General features: G+C 42.2%; 1 protein-coding gene across 6 annotated transcripts in view; it reads right to left on the reverse strand.

Annotated features, from left to right (window-relative positions):
* Nucleotides 1-15,846, reverse strand: part of cpne3 (copine III) — a 111,282-nt gene extending 95,436 nt beyond the window's left edge. For 4 of the 6 annotated variants that reach the window (XM_047017418.1, XM_047017414.1, XM_047017413.1 and 1 more), the window contains exons 1-2: nt 15,580-15,839; nt 3,538-3,627 (exon numbers count right to left, since the gene is read on the reverse strand). In XM_047017418.1, coding sequence (XP_046873374.1) covers nt 3,538-3,607 — 70 coding nt within the window. In that variant the 5' untranslated portion in view covers nt 3,608-3,627; nt 15,580-15,839. Of the gene's footprint in view, nt 1-3,537; nt 3,628-15,579 lie in introns of all 6 variants that reach the window. The other 2 variants (XM_047017416.1, XM_047017415.1) reach the window with 2 other exon arrangements.
* Between the last annotated feature and the right edge of the window lie 483 nt (nt 15,847-16,329).

Raw genomic sequence — 16,329 nt, forward strand, 5'->3', positions numbered from 1 at the left:
CAATTACCTACCTAAAAAACTTACAGCGGGTGCAAAATGCTGCTGCTAGACTATTGACTAAAACTAGAAAGTTTGATCATATAACATCGACTCTTATCTCTTTACACTGGCTCCCTATCCAAGCCAGAGCTGATTTCAAAGTTCTACTACTAACTTACAAATCTCTGCATGGATTGGCACCACTGTACCTCTCCGGTCTCCTTGCACCCTATTGCCCCGCAAGGTCTCTAAGATCTCAAAATGCCGGCTATCTGGTAATACCCAAAGTTAAGAAAAAAACTGCTGGAGGTAGGGCGTTCTCATATAGAGCACCTCTTCTTTGGAACAAATTACCCATCTCAATTAAGGAAGCTGATACTGTCTCGACATTTAAAACTAGATTAAAAACGTTCTTGTTTAGTCAATTCTATGATTGTTAAAGGGAAGTATGTGTGTACTTTCTATGTAAACCTGGGATGTGTGCTTGCCTATGTGTGTATCACATGTAACTTTTAAATTTTAATTATAGCTTATGTTCACATTGCCCAGCTAGATGTTACAAATAAAGTAAACCTGTTACTGTATATTGTTAGTATTATTATTATTATAGTTCCGTTGCTGTATATTGTTACTGTTATAGTTTTTATTACTAGTTGGAGACAACGGGGGACTGGCTGTTTTCATCCTTATTCGTATAAGTATAACCTACTTTAGAGTTCTTTCCCCTGGAACAGATTTCATGTTCCAACTGAGGGGGGCTGTCGTTGTTTTGGTGTGTGGGGCTGCATCAAATACCCTTTTTGCTCTGTTAAATTGCTGCACTAGTCCACACTTGACCGGTGGGGATCTCATTCTATTTTGACTGTAACTGTTAGCTGCTCCTGGCATTCTCTAATCCCTGCTCTCCTCTCTGTCCCCCCCCCCACACATTCCCTGTGGTGTGGGGGGTTTGAGCTGTCAGGACCTGCTTGGTCGTCGGTCTGCCAACGCTGAACCAGGTCGTCACCCGGAATCCAGTCTCCATGACGGCCAACAGCGAGTTTCCCGGTCCCATCCAACGTCTATAAAGCCGAACAATGGATTTTGGTGTTTCAAAACCCATTGACACTGTATGACTATGTTTAGCTTGTGTTCTGCTCCTCTCTCTTACCAACCGTCTCTGGAGGAGGGGATCCCTCTCTGAATTGCTCCTCCCAAGGTTTCTTCCATTTTTTCTCCCGGTGGGAGTTTTTCTGGGAGTTTTTCCTTGTCTTCCTTGAGGGTTTAGGTTGGTTGAGGGGCAGTTCTATGGGCGCATGTGAAGCCCTCTGTGACATGCTTGCGTGTAAAAAGGGCTATACAAATAAATTTGATTTGATTTGATTAAATCTAATAGTGCCATTTTAGTTGGGCATTGTAGTGCTTGTAGCGCCAACTACAAGTCTATCTTTGAATTGATTAGCATATTAACATGATATTTTGCAGATTTTTATTGCAGGGTTACAGCTAGTGTAAAAAATAAAGCTGCAGCAAGTGCTAGATTAAAAAAGCATAGAGAGAGGATATACAGCAACCCAGAACTCCTGGAGGAGAACAGGAGGAAGGAAAGAGAAAGGTCAGGAGTCAGAAAAGTCATTAAGCAGGGCTTGTCATTTGTAGCTGTTATTGCATGTTTATTTAGTTGTAGTGAGACCTATTGGTTGTTATACACTGATCACTTTCTCATTCACCCATTCATTCACTCACTCACTCACTCACTCAACATTTGTTGTGGTATTATATAAAGCAATTATTCAAATGGAATTGTATTGTAGAACTACAATACATTTACATTTACATTTATAAATTTAGCAGACCCTTTTATCCAAAGCGACTTCCAAGAGAGAGCTTTACAAAGTGCATAGGTCACTGATAATAACAACAAGATAGCCCCACAGCATTGCGGGTAGTCAAAAACAAGAAGTACATATTGTGAACAACCAAAAAATAGTGCTAAAGGGAAGAAACCATAAGAGCATGTAGTTAAACAAGTTAAATTACACAACATTAATCTCTAAGTGCAGGTGTACCTGTAGAAAAGCAATAAAAATAGGATTAACTAAAATAGAATACAACAGTTTAAACCAGCTACCACTAACCAACAAGAGCAACAGTCTAAGCAAGAGTCATTGTGATCCTTGAGGAGTCTAGCGTTGGGTTCAGCAAACCATTCCTAAGTACCATTGTACTCCCGGAACAAGTGCGTCTTGAGCCTTCTCAATACCTCTACTGTAGAGGGAAACTTTAGTCATATAACAAATATTGCACTTTCAGGTATCAGAGAAGAAAACAACATGGAATAATGAAAAAAACTGAAGATCTTACCAACAAACAACATGAAAAAACTATGGAGAAAAAATTCGGCTAAGTATTATGCTAAGAAGAAACCCCTAAATGGAATTTTGAATTTGACCCCTCCCTCTATCAATGAGCCAGATGCTGTACAGGTACATGATGTACAGGTAGCACCAAGTCCCCCACAACTGCTGTTTAACTGCTCGACTCCAGTGCAGACCTCCACCCCCAAAGCGGGAAGAAAAAGGAAGGTAACCATAACTTCACTGAGGTCGAAGTTGAGGGAGAGTAAAGATAAGCTGGAAATCAAGGCCAGAACAATTAGTAATTTAAAGAAACAGCTTAGAAGGCTCCAAGAAAAAAAAAGAGGTCCAGCCCAAACCACAAGTCACAAAAGAGCTACCCACCGGAGAGACCCCAAGACCCTGCCCAACAACAGCCAGAGACGGCTGATGGGACATCTTGTCAGTCGTTTCTTGCACCAGGATGACAACTCTACCATAATTAATGGCAAAACTGGGGAGCCCCGCAAGAAAGGTCAAGTATACCGGAAGAGGTCCTTAAATGATACATTGGAGAGACTCCATTCAAAGTTTATTCGTCAGTATCCACGAAACACGCTTTCCAGAGCTCAATTCAGCAGACTAAAGCCCTTATGGATTATCAAACCAAATATCTCACAAAGAGAAACATGTGCGTGTAAAAGCCACGAGAACATCAGTTTTAAGATCAGGAAACTTCACCAACTGGGCATCATTGCAAGTCCTAATGTACATCAGATCATTGAGTAGTGTGTCTGCAGTACAAAAAACATGAAATGCATGTACAGAAGGTGCATGCAATGTAAAGAACAAACCTTCCCTACAGCCATCGATCAGTCTACCAAAGGAAACATCATTTCCTGGGATGAGTGGGTCACCCGTACCGTTCCAGTGACAAAAAAAGGCAGCAATGGTGCACTGGAAGAGATTGAAGTCAAAAACACCATACTTGAAAAGAAGCACACTTCACGAAAAACTTGGTGACCTTGCTCAGGAGCATGGTAGCAAGTTCACCATCCATCTGTTTAACATCCAGTACCAATTTCAGAGACTTATGTAACTCCGGGAGAGCCTGACCGAGAAGGATGTGGTTGTGCACATTGACTACAGTGAAAACTACAGCTGCAAGTACAGTAGGGAAGTGAAAGACACCCACTTTGGTGGGGGAAACCAGCAGGTTACGCTTCATACTGGGGTCAAATACCTGAGCGGTGGACGTGTGGAGTCTTTTGCCTCCCTGTCAGCTTGCCTGAAGCATCATGGCGTTGCAACATGGGCTCATCTTGATCCTGTGCTGAAGGCCATCCGAGAAGAGCATCCAGCAGTCAGGAATATTCATTTCATTTCAGATGGACCCACCTCCCAGTACCGCAACAAAACGGCGTTCTACCTGGCCTTAACAGTGCCTTTCATGAGGGGGTTTCAATATGTCAGCTGGAATTTCACAACGGCATCGCATGGCAAGGGAGCCCCTGATGGGGTGGGAGGGGCCCTCAAGAACCTGGCAGACAGGATTGTTGCATATGGAACTAACATCCCAGATGCAAAAACTCTGTATACACAGCTTGCAGAGCATTCATCATTGAGGCTGTTCATGGTGACGGCATTTGAGATTAACTCAGGCCTTGAACTGATTCCTCCATCACTGAAAACGGTGACCGGGACCATGAAGATCCATCAGGTAGGTTAATGTGATAAAAACTTCAGCAAGTTTAATCGTCATTAGTTTGCTTAACTACTCTGCATGTACATTGAAGATATGTCATCAAATCAAATTATTGATGATGTGCCACTAAGTTAAATCTCTGAGTTGAATCTCACCCCAAAACACTTTCTTTTCTGCTTATCATTAGCTGACATCGACAAAACCAGGGGTTATCCAGACCCGAGAAGTGTCCTGCTTTTGTGGCTGTGCATGTGGCTGCTTTTTCCCGAAAGAGTTCAATTTCATAGAAGGAGAAAATGTGGAGAAAGAGAAGAAGCCAGAGAAAGAGCCAGAACCAGTTTTAGAATTGGGAAAGTGGTGCCTTGTAGAATATGATGCAGAACTTTTCCCTGGCACCATCACAAAGGTATGTGGAACTATAGTTGGAGACATGGACACTCCATGTTAATGATAAATCCCGAGTACTATTCTGTATAGGGAGTCAGGTGGCTGAGAGGTTAGGGAATCGGGCTAGTAATCTGAAGGTCGCCAGTTCGTGTCAAATGACGTTGTGTCCTTGGGCAAGGCACTTCACCCTACTTGCCTCGGGGGAATGTCCCTGTACTTACTGTAAGTCGCTCTGGATAAGAGTGTCTGCTAAATGACTAAATGTAAATCTCAATGTACCTTTTTATCTGTTCTATTTCCTCTACAGATTGTAGGTGATCAGTACGAGGTGGACACAATGAATTGTGCTGGAGAGAACAAGTTCTACATTCCGACACTAAGATACGATGGAGAGAAAGTGTGGTACTACTTTGATGACATCAAATGTATCATCCCGGAGCCACTACCTGCCACATCCTCTGCACGTCATTTCAGTGTTGCGGCTGAGATCTGGGCTAAACACACGAAGAAACATGTCTAAAACGTATGTGTGGAGGTTCTATAAGTCAACACTTGTTTCACATGTCGTCATGATTGTTTGTGTTCTGTTTTTATGTATGTATGTATGTATGTATGTTATTATGTTTGATTAATTTTGTATAGGCCTACCTGTTTTTGACCAGAATATATGTATTGAAATTCTTTGCAATTGAAATTCAGAGGCAGCCGATCTAAGCACAAAGTTGAATATTTGCTTCAATCGGCCTATTTAATAACATTTGTAAAATAGTTTTTTATTAATTCCTTTCTTAAATTGTATTTTCTTTCACTTTCACAATTTATTTTAAGCAAAATGTATATTTAAATAATGTATTAAGCTCAATTCTGGTGAAAATAATGTTTGTAAAACGTTTTACAAAACATTTTTGTATTTTTGTTATTGTGTTGTATATTGCATCTTGTACATTGTTGTTTTCAACAAACCTGTTTTCAACCAGAATAAAGTTATGAGCTGAGCTCAAATGTTGTTTTTTCAATTTAAAATGTTTGTGAGTTAAGGTGTTTCTTTGCAGCTGTCCTTGCTTTTGAAATAGTTCAATTATCTTACTAATGCTGGAAAAAAAAAATCTATTTGACTAATTCTCATTGCCACAACCATAAACCTCATTTCCGAAACATGTAGATCATTACCGAAACAATTGATTGTTTGGTTAATTAATGAACTAACAAATCATATTTAGTTTGAAGAATATATCAGTTTTGTTAAATCAATTTTGTAGCATAACTTAAAATATGTCAGGTTTCCTTGAAATATTAGAAAAAACAGGTTGTAGATTAAAGGAACTGTTGCGGTAATGAGAAAAATTAGTCAAATTAAATAAATACATTTATGTAAAAAACTATTTTTACCAAATTTTCATGTAACTCAATACAGGTCTGGGGTCTCATTTATAAAGCTTGCGTACGCACATAACGGGGCTGAAAATGTGCGTACGCCACTTTCCACGCTAAGGTTGTGATTTATAAAAAACAAACTTGACGGGAGAATGTGCGGTCCTCCACGCAAACTCTGACCCTCCCGTAGGCCTACGCACATTTTGGAAACAGTTGGAATTGGCGACGCAGATGACCGTACTGTAGTCAGACTGCAGAAATTGAATGTGGGAATAACATTACTCGTAATATTTATATATTTTGTTTTCCTCACACACGTTTTTTTCATTCAATTTCATGATTATCATGAAGATTACATCAAGCAGTGTTATTTGCGCTTGTACTGAGTGATTCTTGTTCCATAAACACCTTGTACAATCCAACTCATTTAAACAAAAAATTCAGCGCTACCTCACCATCTGTCCACTACGGGCGTGCAGGAGGGGGAGATTCCCCGACTGCATGGAACACAGGATAACATCACATATCCTACCTTTAGATAACTGCAGAACACAGTGTAGGCCTATAACTAAATATATTTCTTTAATACTGTGCAAATATCCTCATATGTCAAAAATTGGAAATACAGTCTTTAAGCTCCCGTGCAATCGCTACACTCTAAGTCCTCGTTATCAGTCCAGACTTGAATAGATTACTGCTCATAACAAGATGCTTTTGTTTTCAAATTGTATCTCGATTCGCGGTATCACTGGCACAGTTGACGCCACTCGCACAGTTTTTTAATTGGTGATCTACCGGCCACCAAATGTTTGGAGTTTTCGGGCTCCACCAATAGGCTAACAGTGTCTGAGAATTTTTCATGCGCTGTGATTCACCTTAAAGAACAATCGCATATGGGTCATGATGAGATACTAGATTAGCATTCATGAGGTGCTTTGCATTGACTATTTATGGTTACAAATGGGCATGTTCAGGGCGGGGTACAATGCTGATTCACGTACGCACACTTGTGGGTAATCTGTGATTCATAGGCAAGGCACTTCATCCTACTTGCCTCGGGGAGAATATCGCTGTACTTACTGTAAGTCGCTCTGGATAAGAGCGTCTGCTAAAATGACTGAATGTAAATGTACTTGTAGTCTACGCATGGTAGAGATAACGCTAATGGTTATCTCTAATTAAGTAAATTGATTGTTCAGGTGGTGCCCTTGTCTGTTGCAAAAATTTATTTCAGTAACCTAAGCCAGGACGCATCCCCACTGATGCTAGGCATGATTTGAAATTCCCTTCCATGACAAGTTATGGCACTCCAAACAACCTTTTTTTTAACTATAGAGTAAGTTATTCTTTACAGCAGCAACCCAGTCATTCCGTTGTCCCATTTTTATAGGAAATGTACAAGCAGTTTCAACTTTGGCTTAATCTAACAACGCTTACCACAGGAGAAACAGCTTACTTTTTAAAACAGTTACTGAACAGGACACTATTCAACACTGAAAATATCTCAGTGGGCTGGGATGGTGACCTGTAAAGTATAAGGTAGTAGGTTAGAATCCAGCCATAATCTTTTGGCCTGTCATAATTTTGATTATCTGTTTAGTTAAACAGGATGACATCATTCTGAAATACCCTGCACAAATTCATGCAATTTCACCTTGAAATTCCTAACCTTTGTCTCAAAGCTGACCAAAGCTAATACTCTGCCCTTTCTATTCATACAATCTCAACAGTTGGTGTGTAGCAGAGAGGATAGAGACTGACTTGTAACCTTATGCTCATGAGTCAAATCCCCATTCAGCCTATTGTTGTTGGCCAAACATGAAGTAGTTTTGGTCTCTTGTTGTCCAAGTCTCGATCTTCTACAGTTTACAGGTTTATAATATTTTGCGGAAGAACCCGCATCGCTGCTTGCAGCTATATTTTATATCGTTATTATTATTGTTATAAAATGTCATTGCGGAGCTCTGGTACATGTTGCGCTGTTCGTGGCTGTACTAACAACCAGACTAAGCTTAGGCCGAATCCCAATACTCCCCCTTACCCCTTCCCCCTTCCCCTTAGTTTAGCGCGTTCCCGTGAGAGCCAGTGGTGTCCCAATACTCTTTTTGAGCTAGGGGTAGGGCTAAGACTAAGGGGTATACTCCCTTTAAAACCAAGTAAGATCGGGAGCTTACTTGAAACCTAGGGCTATGTGAAAACTGCGCGACAGGCAACAATGGCGGCCAGATCATCCAGAGAGTCCGATAAATGTAATATTTTCGGCTTAATTAATTGATTGAAAAATTATGACAGTCTTGTTTTGAGTTATATACAGTCATGAACATATATATTAGCTTTTTTTTTTTTTTTTGAAACGCTTCTAAAACTCGCTAGTTTGGTACACTAATGTTACAGTGCTGAATTGCACAACAGACCCGCATTTCTTTGACTAGCATGTCTACAGTTTTAAGTAAACTCCATAAACAGCGAATTTCGTTTAATATTTACATTTATTCATTTAGCAGACGCTTTTATCCAAAGCGACTTCCAAGAGAAAACTTTTACAAAGTGCATAGGTCCCTGATAATAACAACAAGATAGCCCCCAAAGCATTGCGGGTAGCCAAAAACAAGAAGTACACATTGTGAACAACCAAAAATTAAGTGCTAAAGGGAAGAAACCATAAGAGCATGTAGTTAAGCAAGTTACAATTACACAACATGAATCTCTAAGTGCAAGTGTACCTGTAGGAAAGCATTACAAATAGGAATAACTCAAATAGAATACAACAGTTTAAATCAGCTACCACTAACCAACAAGAGCAACAGTCAAAGCAAGAGTCATTGTGATCCTTGAGGAAACTAGCGTTGGGTTCAGCAAACCATTCCTAAGTATCGTTGTACTCCCGGAACAAGTGCGTCTTGAGCCTTCTCTTGAAGGTGGAGAGACAGTTTGTGTCTCAGTCAATATCAGTGCATAACACTACTTGCTTTGGAGATATTGATACGTGCTAGAGGGCCAAGGGCTAGGGGTAAGGGGAAGGGGTAAGGGGGAGTATTGGGATTCGGCCTAAATCTATGGCTTCAACGACAGTGTGTTGAACACACCCCCACATAAAAAAGGGATTGTTCTTGTGACAAACGGTACAGTTTCCATCACCTGCCAACAGATGAGGAATACAAAATAATTAGAGCTGTGAAAAATAATGCGTTATGATTAAATTACAGGATTAATTTGTTACTTTTGTTTAACGCAGTTAACGTAATATACCCACAATTCCACGCAATCTGTAACTTCTGGATGACAAGTTTGTGTTCCAAAAAAACTAAGATGGAACGTCCAATAAAACCAAAGTGATATGCACACTATGCGGGAAGACGTTATCGCTCTAGATAAGAGCGTCTGCTAAATGACTGAATGTTATTGTTTCAACGAAGCAATACCAGCCTAAATTAACCTATACCACCTTAACGCGAAGCATGCGTTGGTCGGCGAGGGGAGTTCAAGTAGAATGCGCCAAACCACCCTCACTGAACAGCGTATGGCCCTCACTAAGTCTGCCTGTGACAAGGTGACTAGCACAGTTGCCAAATGTATTGCAAAAAGCTGTAGACCGATTGATATTGTTGAGGACGAGGGGTTCACCAAAGATTTGCGATTGGCAACGGGTGACTCGAGCATCAAGGTACCGCAAAATCAAAGACGCACACTAATGACAAAAATTCTGAAAATCGGTAATATGTAATTAATCATGATTAATCAACAGAAACCTGTGATTAATTGGATTAAACATTTTAATCATTTTACAGCCCTAAAAATTATGTAGCTAGAAAACCTAGCCTTGAAGAGACCCCCCAACACAATGTATCGTATGTGTATCTCATTTCATTTTGTGGACAAAAAGCCGATGGAGGAAATCCGCATCCTACTTTGTGTTTGGGCTACGAAAGACCTCCACAGATTTAGTTGCAGTACTCTAAAGGTGGGATGCAAGTGTTCATTTAGGAATGTTGGTGGGTTAGTAGACTAGTGCCCTGGTCCAGCAACACATGAGCACCCAGCCATTTGTATTTCACCTGACAATTAAACTAAAACCCAGGACCGGTGAAGTGGGACTTTAAGGCTCTGACTAGGTTCTAGAACGAGATCGAAAATACAAGCGGCCGAAATGAGCTTTCTCCGCAGGGTGTCCGGGCTCTCCCATAGAGATAGGGTGAGAAGCTCGGTCATCCTGGAGGGGATCAGAGTAAAACCGCTGCTCCTCCGCGTCGAGAGGAGCCAGCTGAGGTGGCTCGGGCATCTGATTAGGATGCCTCCTGGACGCCTCCCTGGTGAGGTGTTCTGGGCACGTCCCACTGGGAAGAGGCCCCGGGGAAGACCCAGGACACGCTGGAGGGACTATGTCTCTCGGCTGGCCTGGGAACGCCTCGGGGTCCCCCAGGAAGAGCTGGTGGAAGTGGCCGGGGGGAGGGAAGTCTGGGCCTCCCTGCTTAGGTCGCTGCCCCCGCGACCCGATCCCCGGACAAGCGGCAGATGACGGACGGACGGACTTGGTTCTATGTCTGCTTTAAGGTAGATAAGGTTGTGTCCCACTTCCTTTATTAAAACGTGACCGACTTCATTGCTGTGGAGGTACTGATAAGACTCAGATCTTTTCAGGTTATTCATCGCTTCATCGTTCGTAGCAACAGTTCATAAAGTAGCTAAATATGCTAGTCTACGTTATCTGAGGCCACTTTTTCAAGTCGTCATCCCATCCCTCGATAGTATAAGGCAGAGGTATGATCACATTGTCCTGTTTGAGGTGTACAGCATGTGTTCCCACATGTAATATTTCCCAAGCGCTAAAAGAGAATTAGCGTGACTTTTTATGGCCGTTACTATGGCAATCTCCGGCTCTGGAAGCTGCCCCCATAATTCAGGAAATGGATCATGGGAGCTAGGAATAAGGTGGATAGGTCGCATGTGACACGCTTTACTTCCGCATTCTTCGATAACAGACCTTTTTCACAATAACCGGAAATGCGTAATCAATGTGGAAGCTTCCTGTCAAGCGTCAACACATCAGAAGAAAATAGATCTGAGACTTTCTGAGAGAGTCTTCACAACTTCGCTCACAGATTTACCAACAATTACATTTGCTGACGTTGCAAGACTGGTGGAGTAAAACTCTGTAACAAAAAAAAATAAAAAAAATAAAGGGTACACATTTTTCCATGAGGGATTTGTCCATCAGTATCAATGTAAGTGAGAGCGATCTGGGCAGCGCAACGATCAAGCAAAAAACGAAACCATCGACATTTCTTACGTGCGTTTCCCAAACATGCTCGTAAGGAGTAAGCTAATCTATGCGCTTTCAAGAGCTACGAATTTTCAAGAGACACTTTAGCTACGATGTCTTTGGGAACGGCCCGTAAAACTAACAGATTCGTCCTACAATAGATTCTAAGACGCTTTCGGGAAATGCAGCTGTTAACTAGAATGACATATCATTAGCGTGTCCACTCTGACATAATGTATGTATATGTGAGTATAGACTAGAGGATATAGACTACCATACTAAAGCATTATAGTCTGCTTTTAATGAAGCACTATGGTATCAATTAGATCTGTATGGTTGTCCAAGTGAACGTATTGTGTGTAGCAACAATAATGTTAGCCGAATGCTAACATCATCAGTTAAAATTTTTCTCTGGCAATGGCCGCGTTTCCCAGATTTGATCGTTCTTAAGGACTTAAGAAGGCTCTTAAGAAGGGTTCGGCTAAGAAAGAGTGCTAAGATAGGGGTGTTTCCCAGACGCGTTCTTAACTGTCATTTTAAGATCCCGCCAAAGAAGCTTCTTAAGAAGCTCTTAGTGGGAGCTGTCCACCGCCGTGGTGCTGAAACTAAATCAATCGATGCCAGGAAAATCGATCACCCACCACTTTATCAGCGCACGAATCACATACAACACCGTGTGGTCCCAAGGCCGTAATCATAATACACATCCCCCCCAATATTCAAATCTGGTCAAAATGTCCCCCCCAATATATTGATATAAAAATATAAATGTGCTACGCTACGACAGGCAACCACGCACGCTGTCCGAAATTATCATAACAAATTTTATTCGTACCCCCAATGTTGACTCCATGGCTACGGCCTTGAGCCCTATACATGATAGTTGATATGGGTTGTGTGATGGTAGTGGGTTTATTGTTGGGAGTAGGGTGGTGCTGATATCCGTGCTTGGTGACTGGTGGTGACGGCGAAGGGGCTGATAGACATCAAAAGAGATTGACAAGCTCCTCTCCGGTCTGGACACCAGCTTGGTGGAGTGCTGCTCGGGAGAGGGTAGCCACTGTCCCAGAGGAAGATGCTCCTGCCGAACTCTCCTCTGCCAGCCTCAGCCACAGCTGATTTGGCCCACACGAAGCTGTCGTGTGTGCCTCCTGGCCACTTGGCAACGATGTTCGTGATGAGGCCATCGTGGTCCACTGCCACCTGGGTGTTGATGGCAGCGTAATGTTTCCTCCCAATCCAGCACGGATCCACCAGGGAGGGATTGTGGATTGGGATCAGTGTGCCATCCACGACACCGATTACCCGGGGGATCCCAACCATGGCATGAAATCCACTGTGGACCTGGCGGACCTTGTCCCGTGTGGTGGGCATTTGGATGTGTCGGGGCATGGCGCAGGAGGATCGGTGTCTCGGCTGCCACAACCCGTGAAACCGATGCCTTGCTGAGGATGGTGCCGACCCCACCACATCCAGGAAGCTCCCCACTGCGTAAAAACGCAGCAAGGCCAGGAGCTGCACCTCCGGGATGAGGGCAAAATTGCAGCGGGTTGCCCTCCGGATGTGTGGTGACACTAGCGTGACGAGGCGTTGGATCTCCATACGGGGAAGCCGGTACTTGGACTGGACAGCCCGGCCCGACAGCACATTAAGTGGGGAGAAGTGCTGACGCACATAGGCATTTATATAAACTATCTGGCTTCACGCACGGCGATGCTGTTGATTAGCAGCGAGAATATGCTGTATTGCAGCCATGGTGTCTCACTCGCGTGGACTTCAACAACGCCTTTCCATAGACTGAGGTGGAGCCTCGATCTCTTGATGAGGTTCCAGCCGAGTTCAATTACACCTGTCAGTTTCCCTGATATCTGTGAAATACCACAGGGTTGTTGATGTTTTTATATCTAATGTAAACTCATGCAGATGCCGAATGTTTGTGAAAACGTAATGAGTGATAGTAATGATTCATTTTATTTATGTAGCTACAGGAACACATGGGCAATTATTTATTTTTATATCGTTATTTTTCTTCTTATGCTATTATTTTTCTTGCGTCAGTGTTCTGCAGCTGTGGGCGCACATTTATCATCACACATCAGTGTTTCCCCTATGTTGATTTAACCGCGGCCCGCCACGGTTACATTTCTGCTGCCACGGTATCAGAATTAGAGCTGTACAAAATATTTGGCCGTCTATCAGCCGTGATTGTTAGAGCCCATGTCGGAGAATAGCACAGACGCGCTTCACAGCGCAGTTGAGATTGCGCGTGTGCATCCTTGAGAACTGAAAGTCGTATAATTTATGTTGTCAGTTAATTTAAGCCTGTTTTGTCTTAGTCTATAGTTCTTGCAAATTTAAATTAAGTTAACTGGTGATTTTCGTTGTTTGTATTCTTCCCCTGCTAGCGAAATTGCACGTCTGTTGATTCGATAGCGATTGCTGCCCTTGCTCACGTTTGTATTTTAGGTGCATTATTATGCTTAAGTAGCCTAGTTTTAATAAATAAATAGTGGGTATATTGTTATTATTTGCTACAGAATGCTTAGCCTATCAAGATCAAATGAAGCAGACAGTGTACATGCTTCCGAGTGGCCTACCTTAATCTGTAGGCTAGGCCACTGCATTTACAATAAGTTGTTACGTCAATTATTAATTGGCAGCATTTATGCCATTTAGAACATACTGTAAGGTGTCTTTAAGAATGCAAATTGTATTTATTTAGGGGAAATAGGACGAAAATATGTGCAATATTACATTATTGGGGGGGGGGGGGGGGGGGGGGGTTAGACCTGACCCCACTGCTAAAAAAAATCGTAGGGGAAACACTGCACATGGTTTTAGTATTCCTTTGTGTCAGATATAACTTTCCATGACGGCTGCAGTGAGCGTTTGGTCGCTAAGAAGGCTCTTAAGAGTGGGTCAGGCTGATCTTACATTTCCTTCTTAGTGAAAGTTCTTCTTAAGCTAAGAACGACTCTGGGAAACACGTCCTTCTTTCACAGCGCTCTTGCGCTCTTAAGGGCGCTCCTAAGAAGGTCTTAGCGCTTAAGAGCTTCTTAACGAATCTGGGAAACGCGGCCAATGTCTGTTGATGTGCGTGTGTTTGCGTGTCAGTATCAAATGTAGTAGACGGGCAGGTTTTTGTGAGGTTTTTGTAAGAGGAATCTCAGAGGAAAAATGAGGATCCTTACAAACTAGAGGTTTGACTACTGAGTGCACATGTTCCCTGTTCTTATGTTGGCAACCCGAGCTTCTTACTGCCGTTGCAGTATCGTTCACTAGCTGCAGTTGAAGCTCCTCTGGTTTCAAGAGGCGAACAGTGATCCCTAAAACGTATTCGTTTAGGTAAAGTGTCTGCAGACATAGTGTAAGGGGCCCCATTATCGTCCACAACCGTTTCATCCGTTAATTTCTTAAAGAAGATATGCAGCAGCAACGAAAGAAAGTAGCCTAACTCATCGATATGTACACATCTTATATTGCTGCACACCAAATTACAGCTTCTGACTGAGATTTGAGTATGTAAATACACTCTCAAACCGTGTGTGTAGCATCTGCCTTCCGCAGCATCAAACTGACATTTCTCCATTGAAAGTGATTGGGTGGACGATAATGGGACCCCTGGCTAACTCCTTAAATCAGGAAAGTAACATTTCTAGGCATATCTTTATTGGATTTCAAAACTGGAATGTTATAATATAGGTATCTACATATTAAAGTACAATGCTGTGACATAACGTTTTTAATTTGTATTAAAAAGACATCTTGGAAACATTTCTAACGAGCGTCGAGAGCTACGTGGACGATAATGGGACCCCTTACGCTGTTACGCAATCATATTTTAAGATATAGGGGTGGCCAATCAGATTTCAGGGGTGGCCCGTGCCACCCGTAGGCCACTCCCTGAACACGCCACTGTCTAGCTGAGAGTCAGAAACCTCCCGTCTCAGACTGTGATTGGCACAACATCTTCTGAAACTCGTTGCCGAATAACCTCGCCCGACACCAAGTTGAGACTGCAATTGATCTGCAATTTCCATGTGCATTTTGCGTTTTATTATCATTTCACAAACACAAATTACCTCTTTGTATGGTTCCAAAGACATGGCTTAGTTCTTATTATCAGTGCACCGAATGCGGGAAAAATATATATTTCCTGGTGACTAATTTGAGAAAACCGGAAAACAATGTATTTTTGCAAAGGCTCTAGTACTAAGATGGCTAGCAATGTAAGCTAAACAGTAATGTCAGAAAACATGTATTACTAGTATAATAACAACATTTATTGTTTATCACATGCATAATATTATTAGCTATGTGTACAAGCAAATAAGTCGGAGGCATAGCCAAATTATTTTACTAGGTATAACGCTACCTGCTATAGATGCTACAGTAGCAACCGTAACTACTACATTATTTACCAGCACGTCATCATACAATGCAAGCACATCAGAACAGCATAGCTCAATTAGTTAATATGGCATATAACATAATGCTTAACATAGTGCTTTTCACAGTTGACCAGTTCAAAGTCATTGCTAACCATGGTAACTACTTACCAAGTGAAGTTTCTCTAGTAGCGTACTACCAGTAGCGAAGGGACTGCGAATACAAACGAACTCTGCCTTCTGCTGCTAGCTTACAAGACACTGTAAACTGTGTCTACTACCGCGCACTTGTGCACTTAGAGCACTGACTTTCAGTGCTTAGGGCGCTTCACTCTCAAAACCTGAAGAATTCAGTTCACTGAAAGTACTGCAAACGGTCCAAAAAAACTGTGTACAAGCAGAGAATGTCTAATAAAGAGAGAACTCCCACTCTCGGGAAACTTCCGGGTTCTGAACTGGTTGCAGTTCCACTCAAGTTCCATATGAGGGCGCTAACGGTCGAGTGCAGAATGAATGGAGGTCTATGGAGCTATACCCCTCAAAATCCACTTTTCTCAGGATATAATTTTTTGTCTAGTAATTTGAATTCTGAAATCGAAAGGGGAGGCAAAAAAACACACCACTGGGTGTTATATCTTTTTTAAAGTCGCCTTTCTGTTCTAAAAAGCCTTTGAAAATGGCATTGACGTCATACACATCGTACGACCAGAGCTACTGCTTGACGGCAAGCTCTGGTTACTTCCACTTTACTCTTGAGGCATCGACAACACAGCTGACAGGTTAGGCTCTCCCTGTCAATACACATGCTAGAAAGAGTTTTGGCTTGCTAATGTTGTTGCTAATATTGCTAATAATCTGACATTCTGGTTCTGCTTTGGATGCCATCAAGCGGGATCTCTGGTCGTAGTCAGTCCTTCACTA

This window comes from Hypomesus transpacificus, unplaced genomic scaffold (assembly GCF_021917145.1).
Source record: "Hypomesus transpacificus isolate Combined female unplaced genomic scaffold, fHypTra1 scaffold_60, whole genome shotgun sequence".
NCBI classification, from domain to species: Eukaryota; Metazoa; Chordata; class Actinopteri; order Osmeriformes; family Osmeridae; genus Hypomesus; species Hypomesus transpacificus.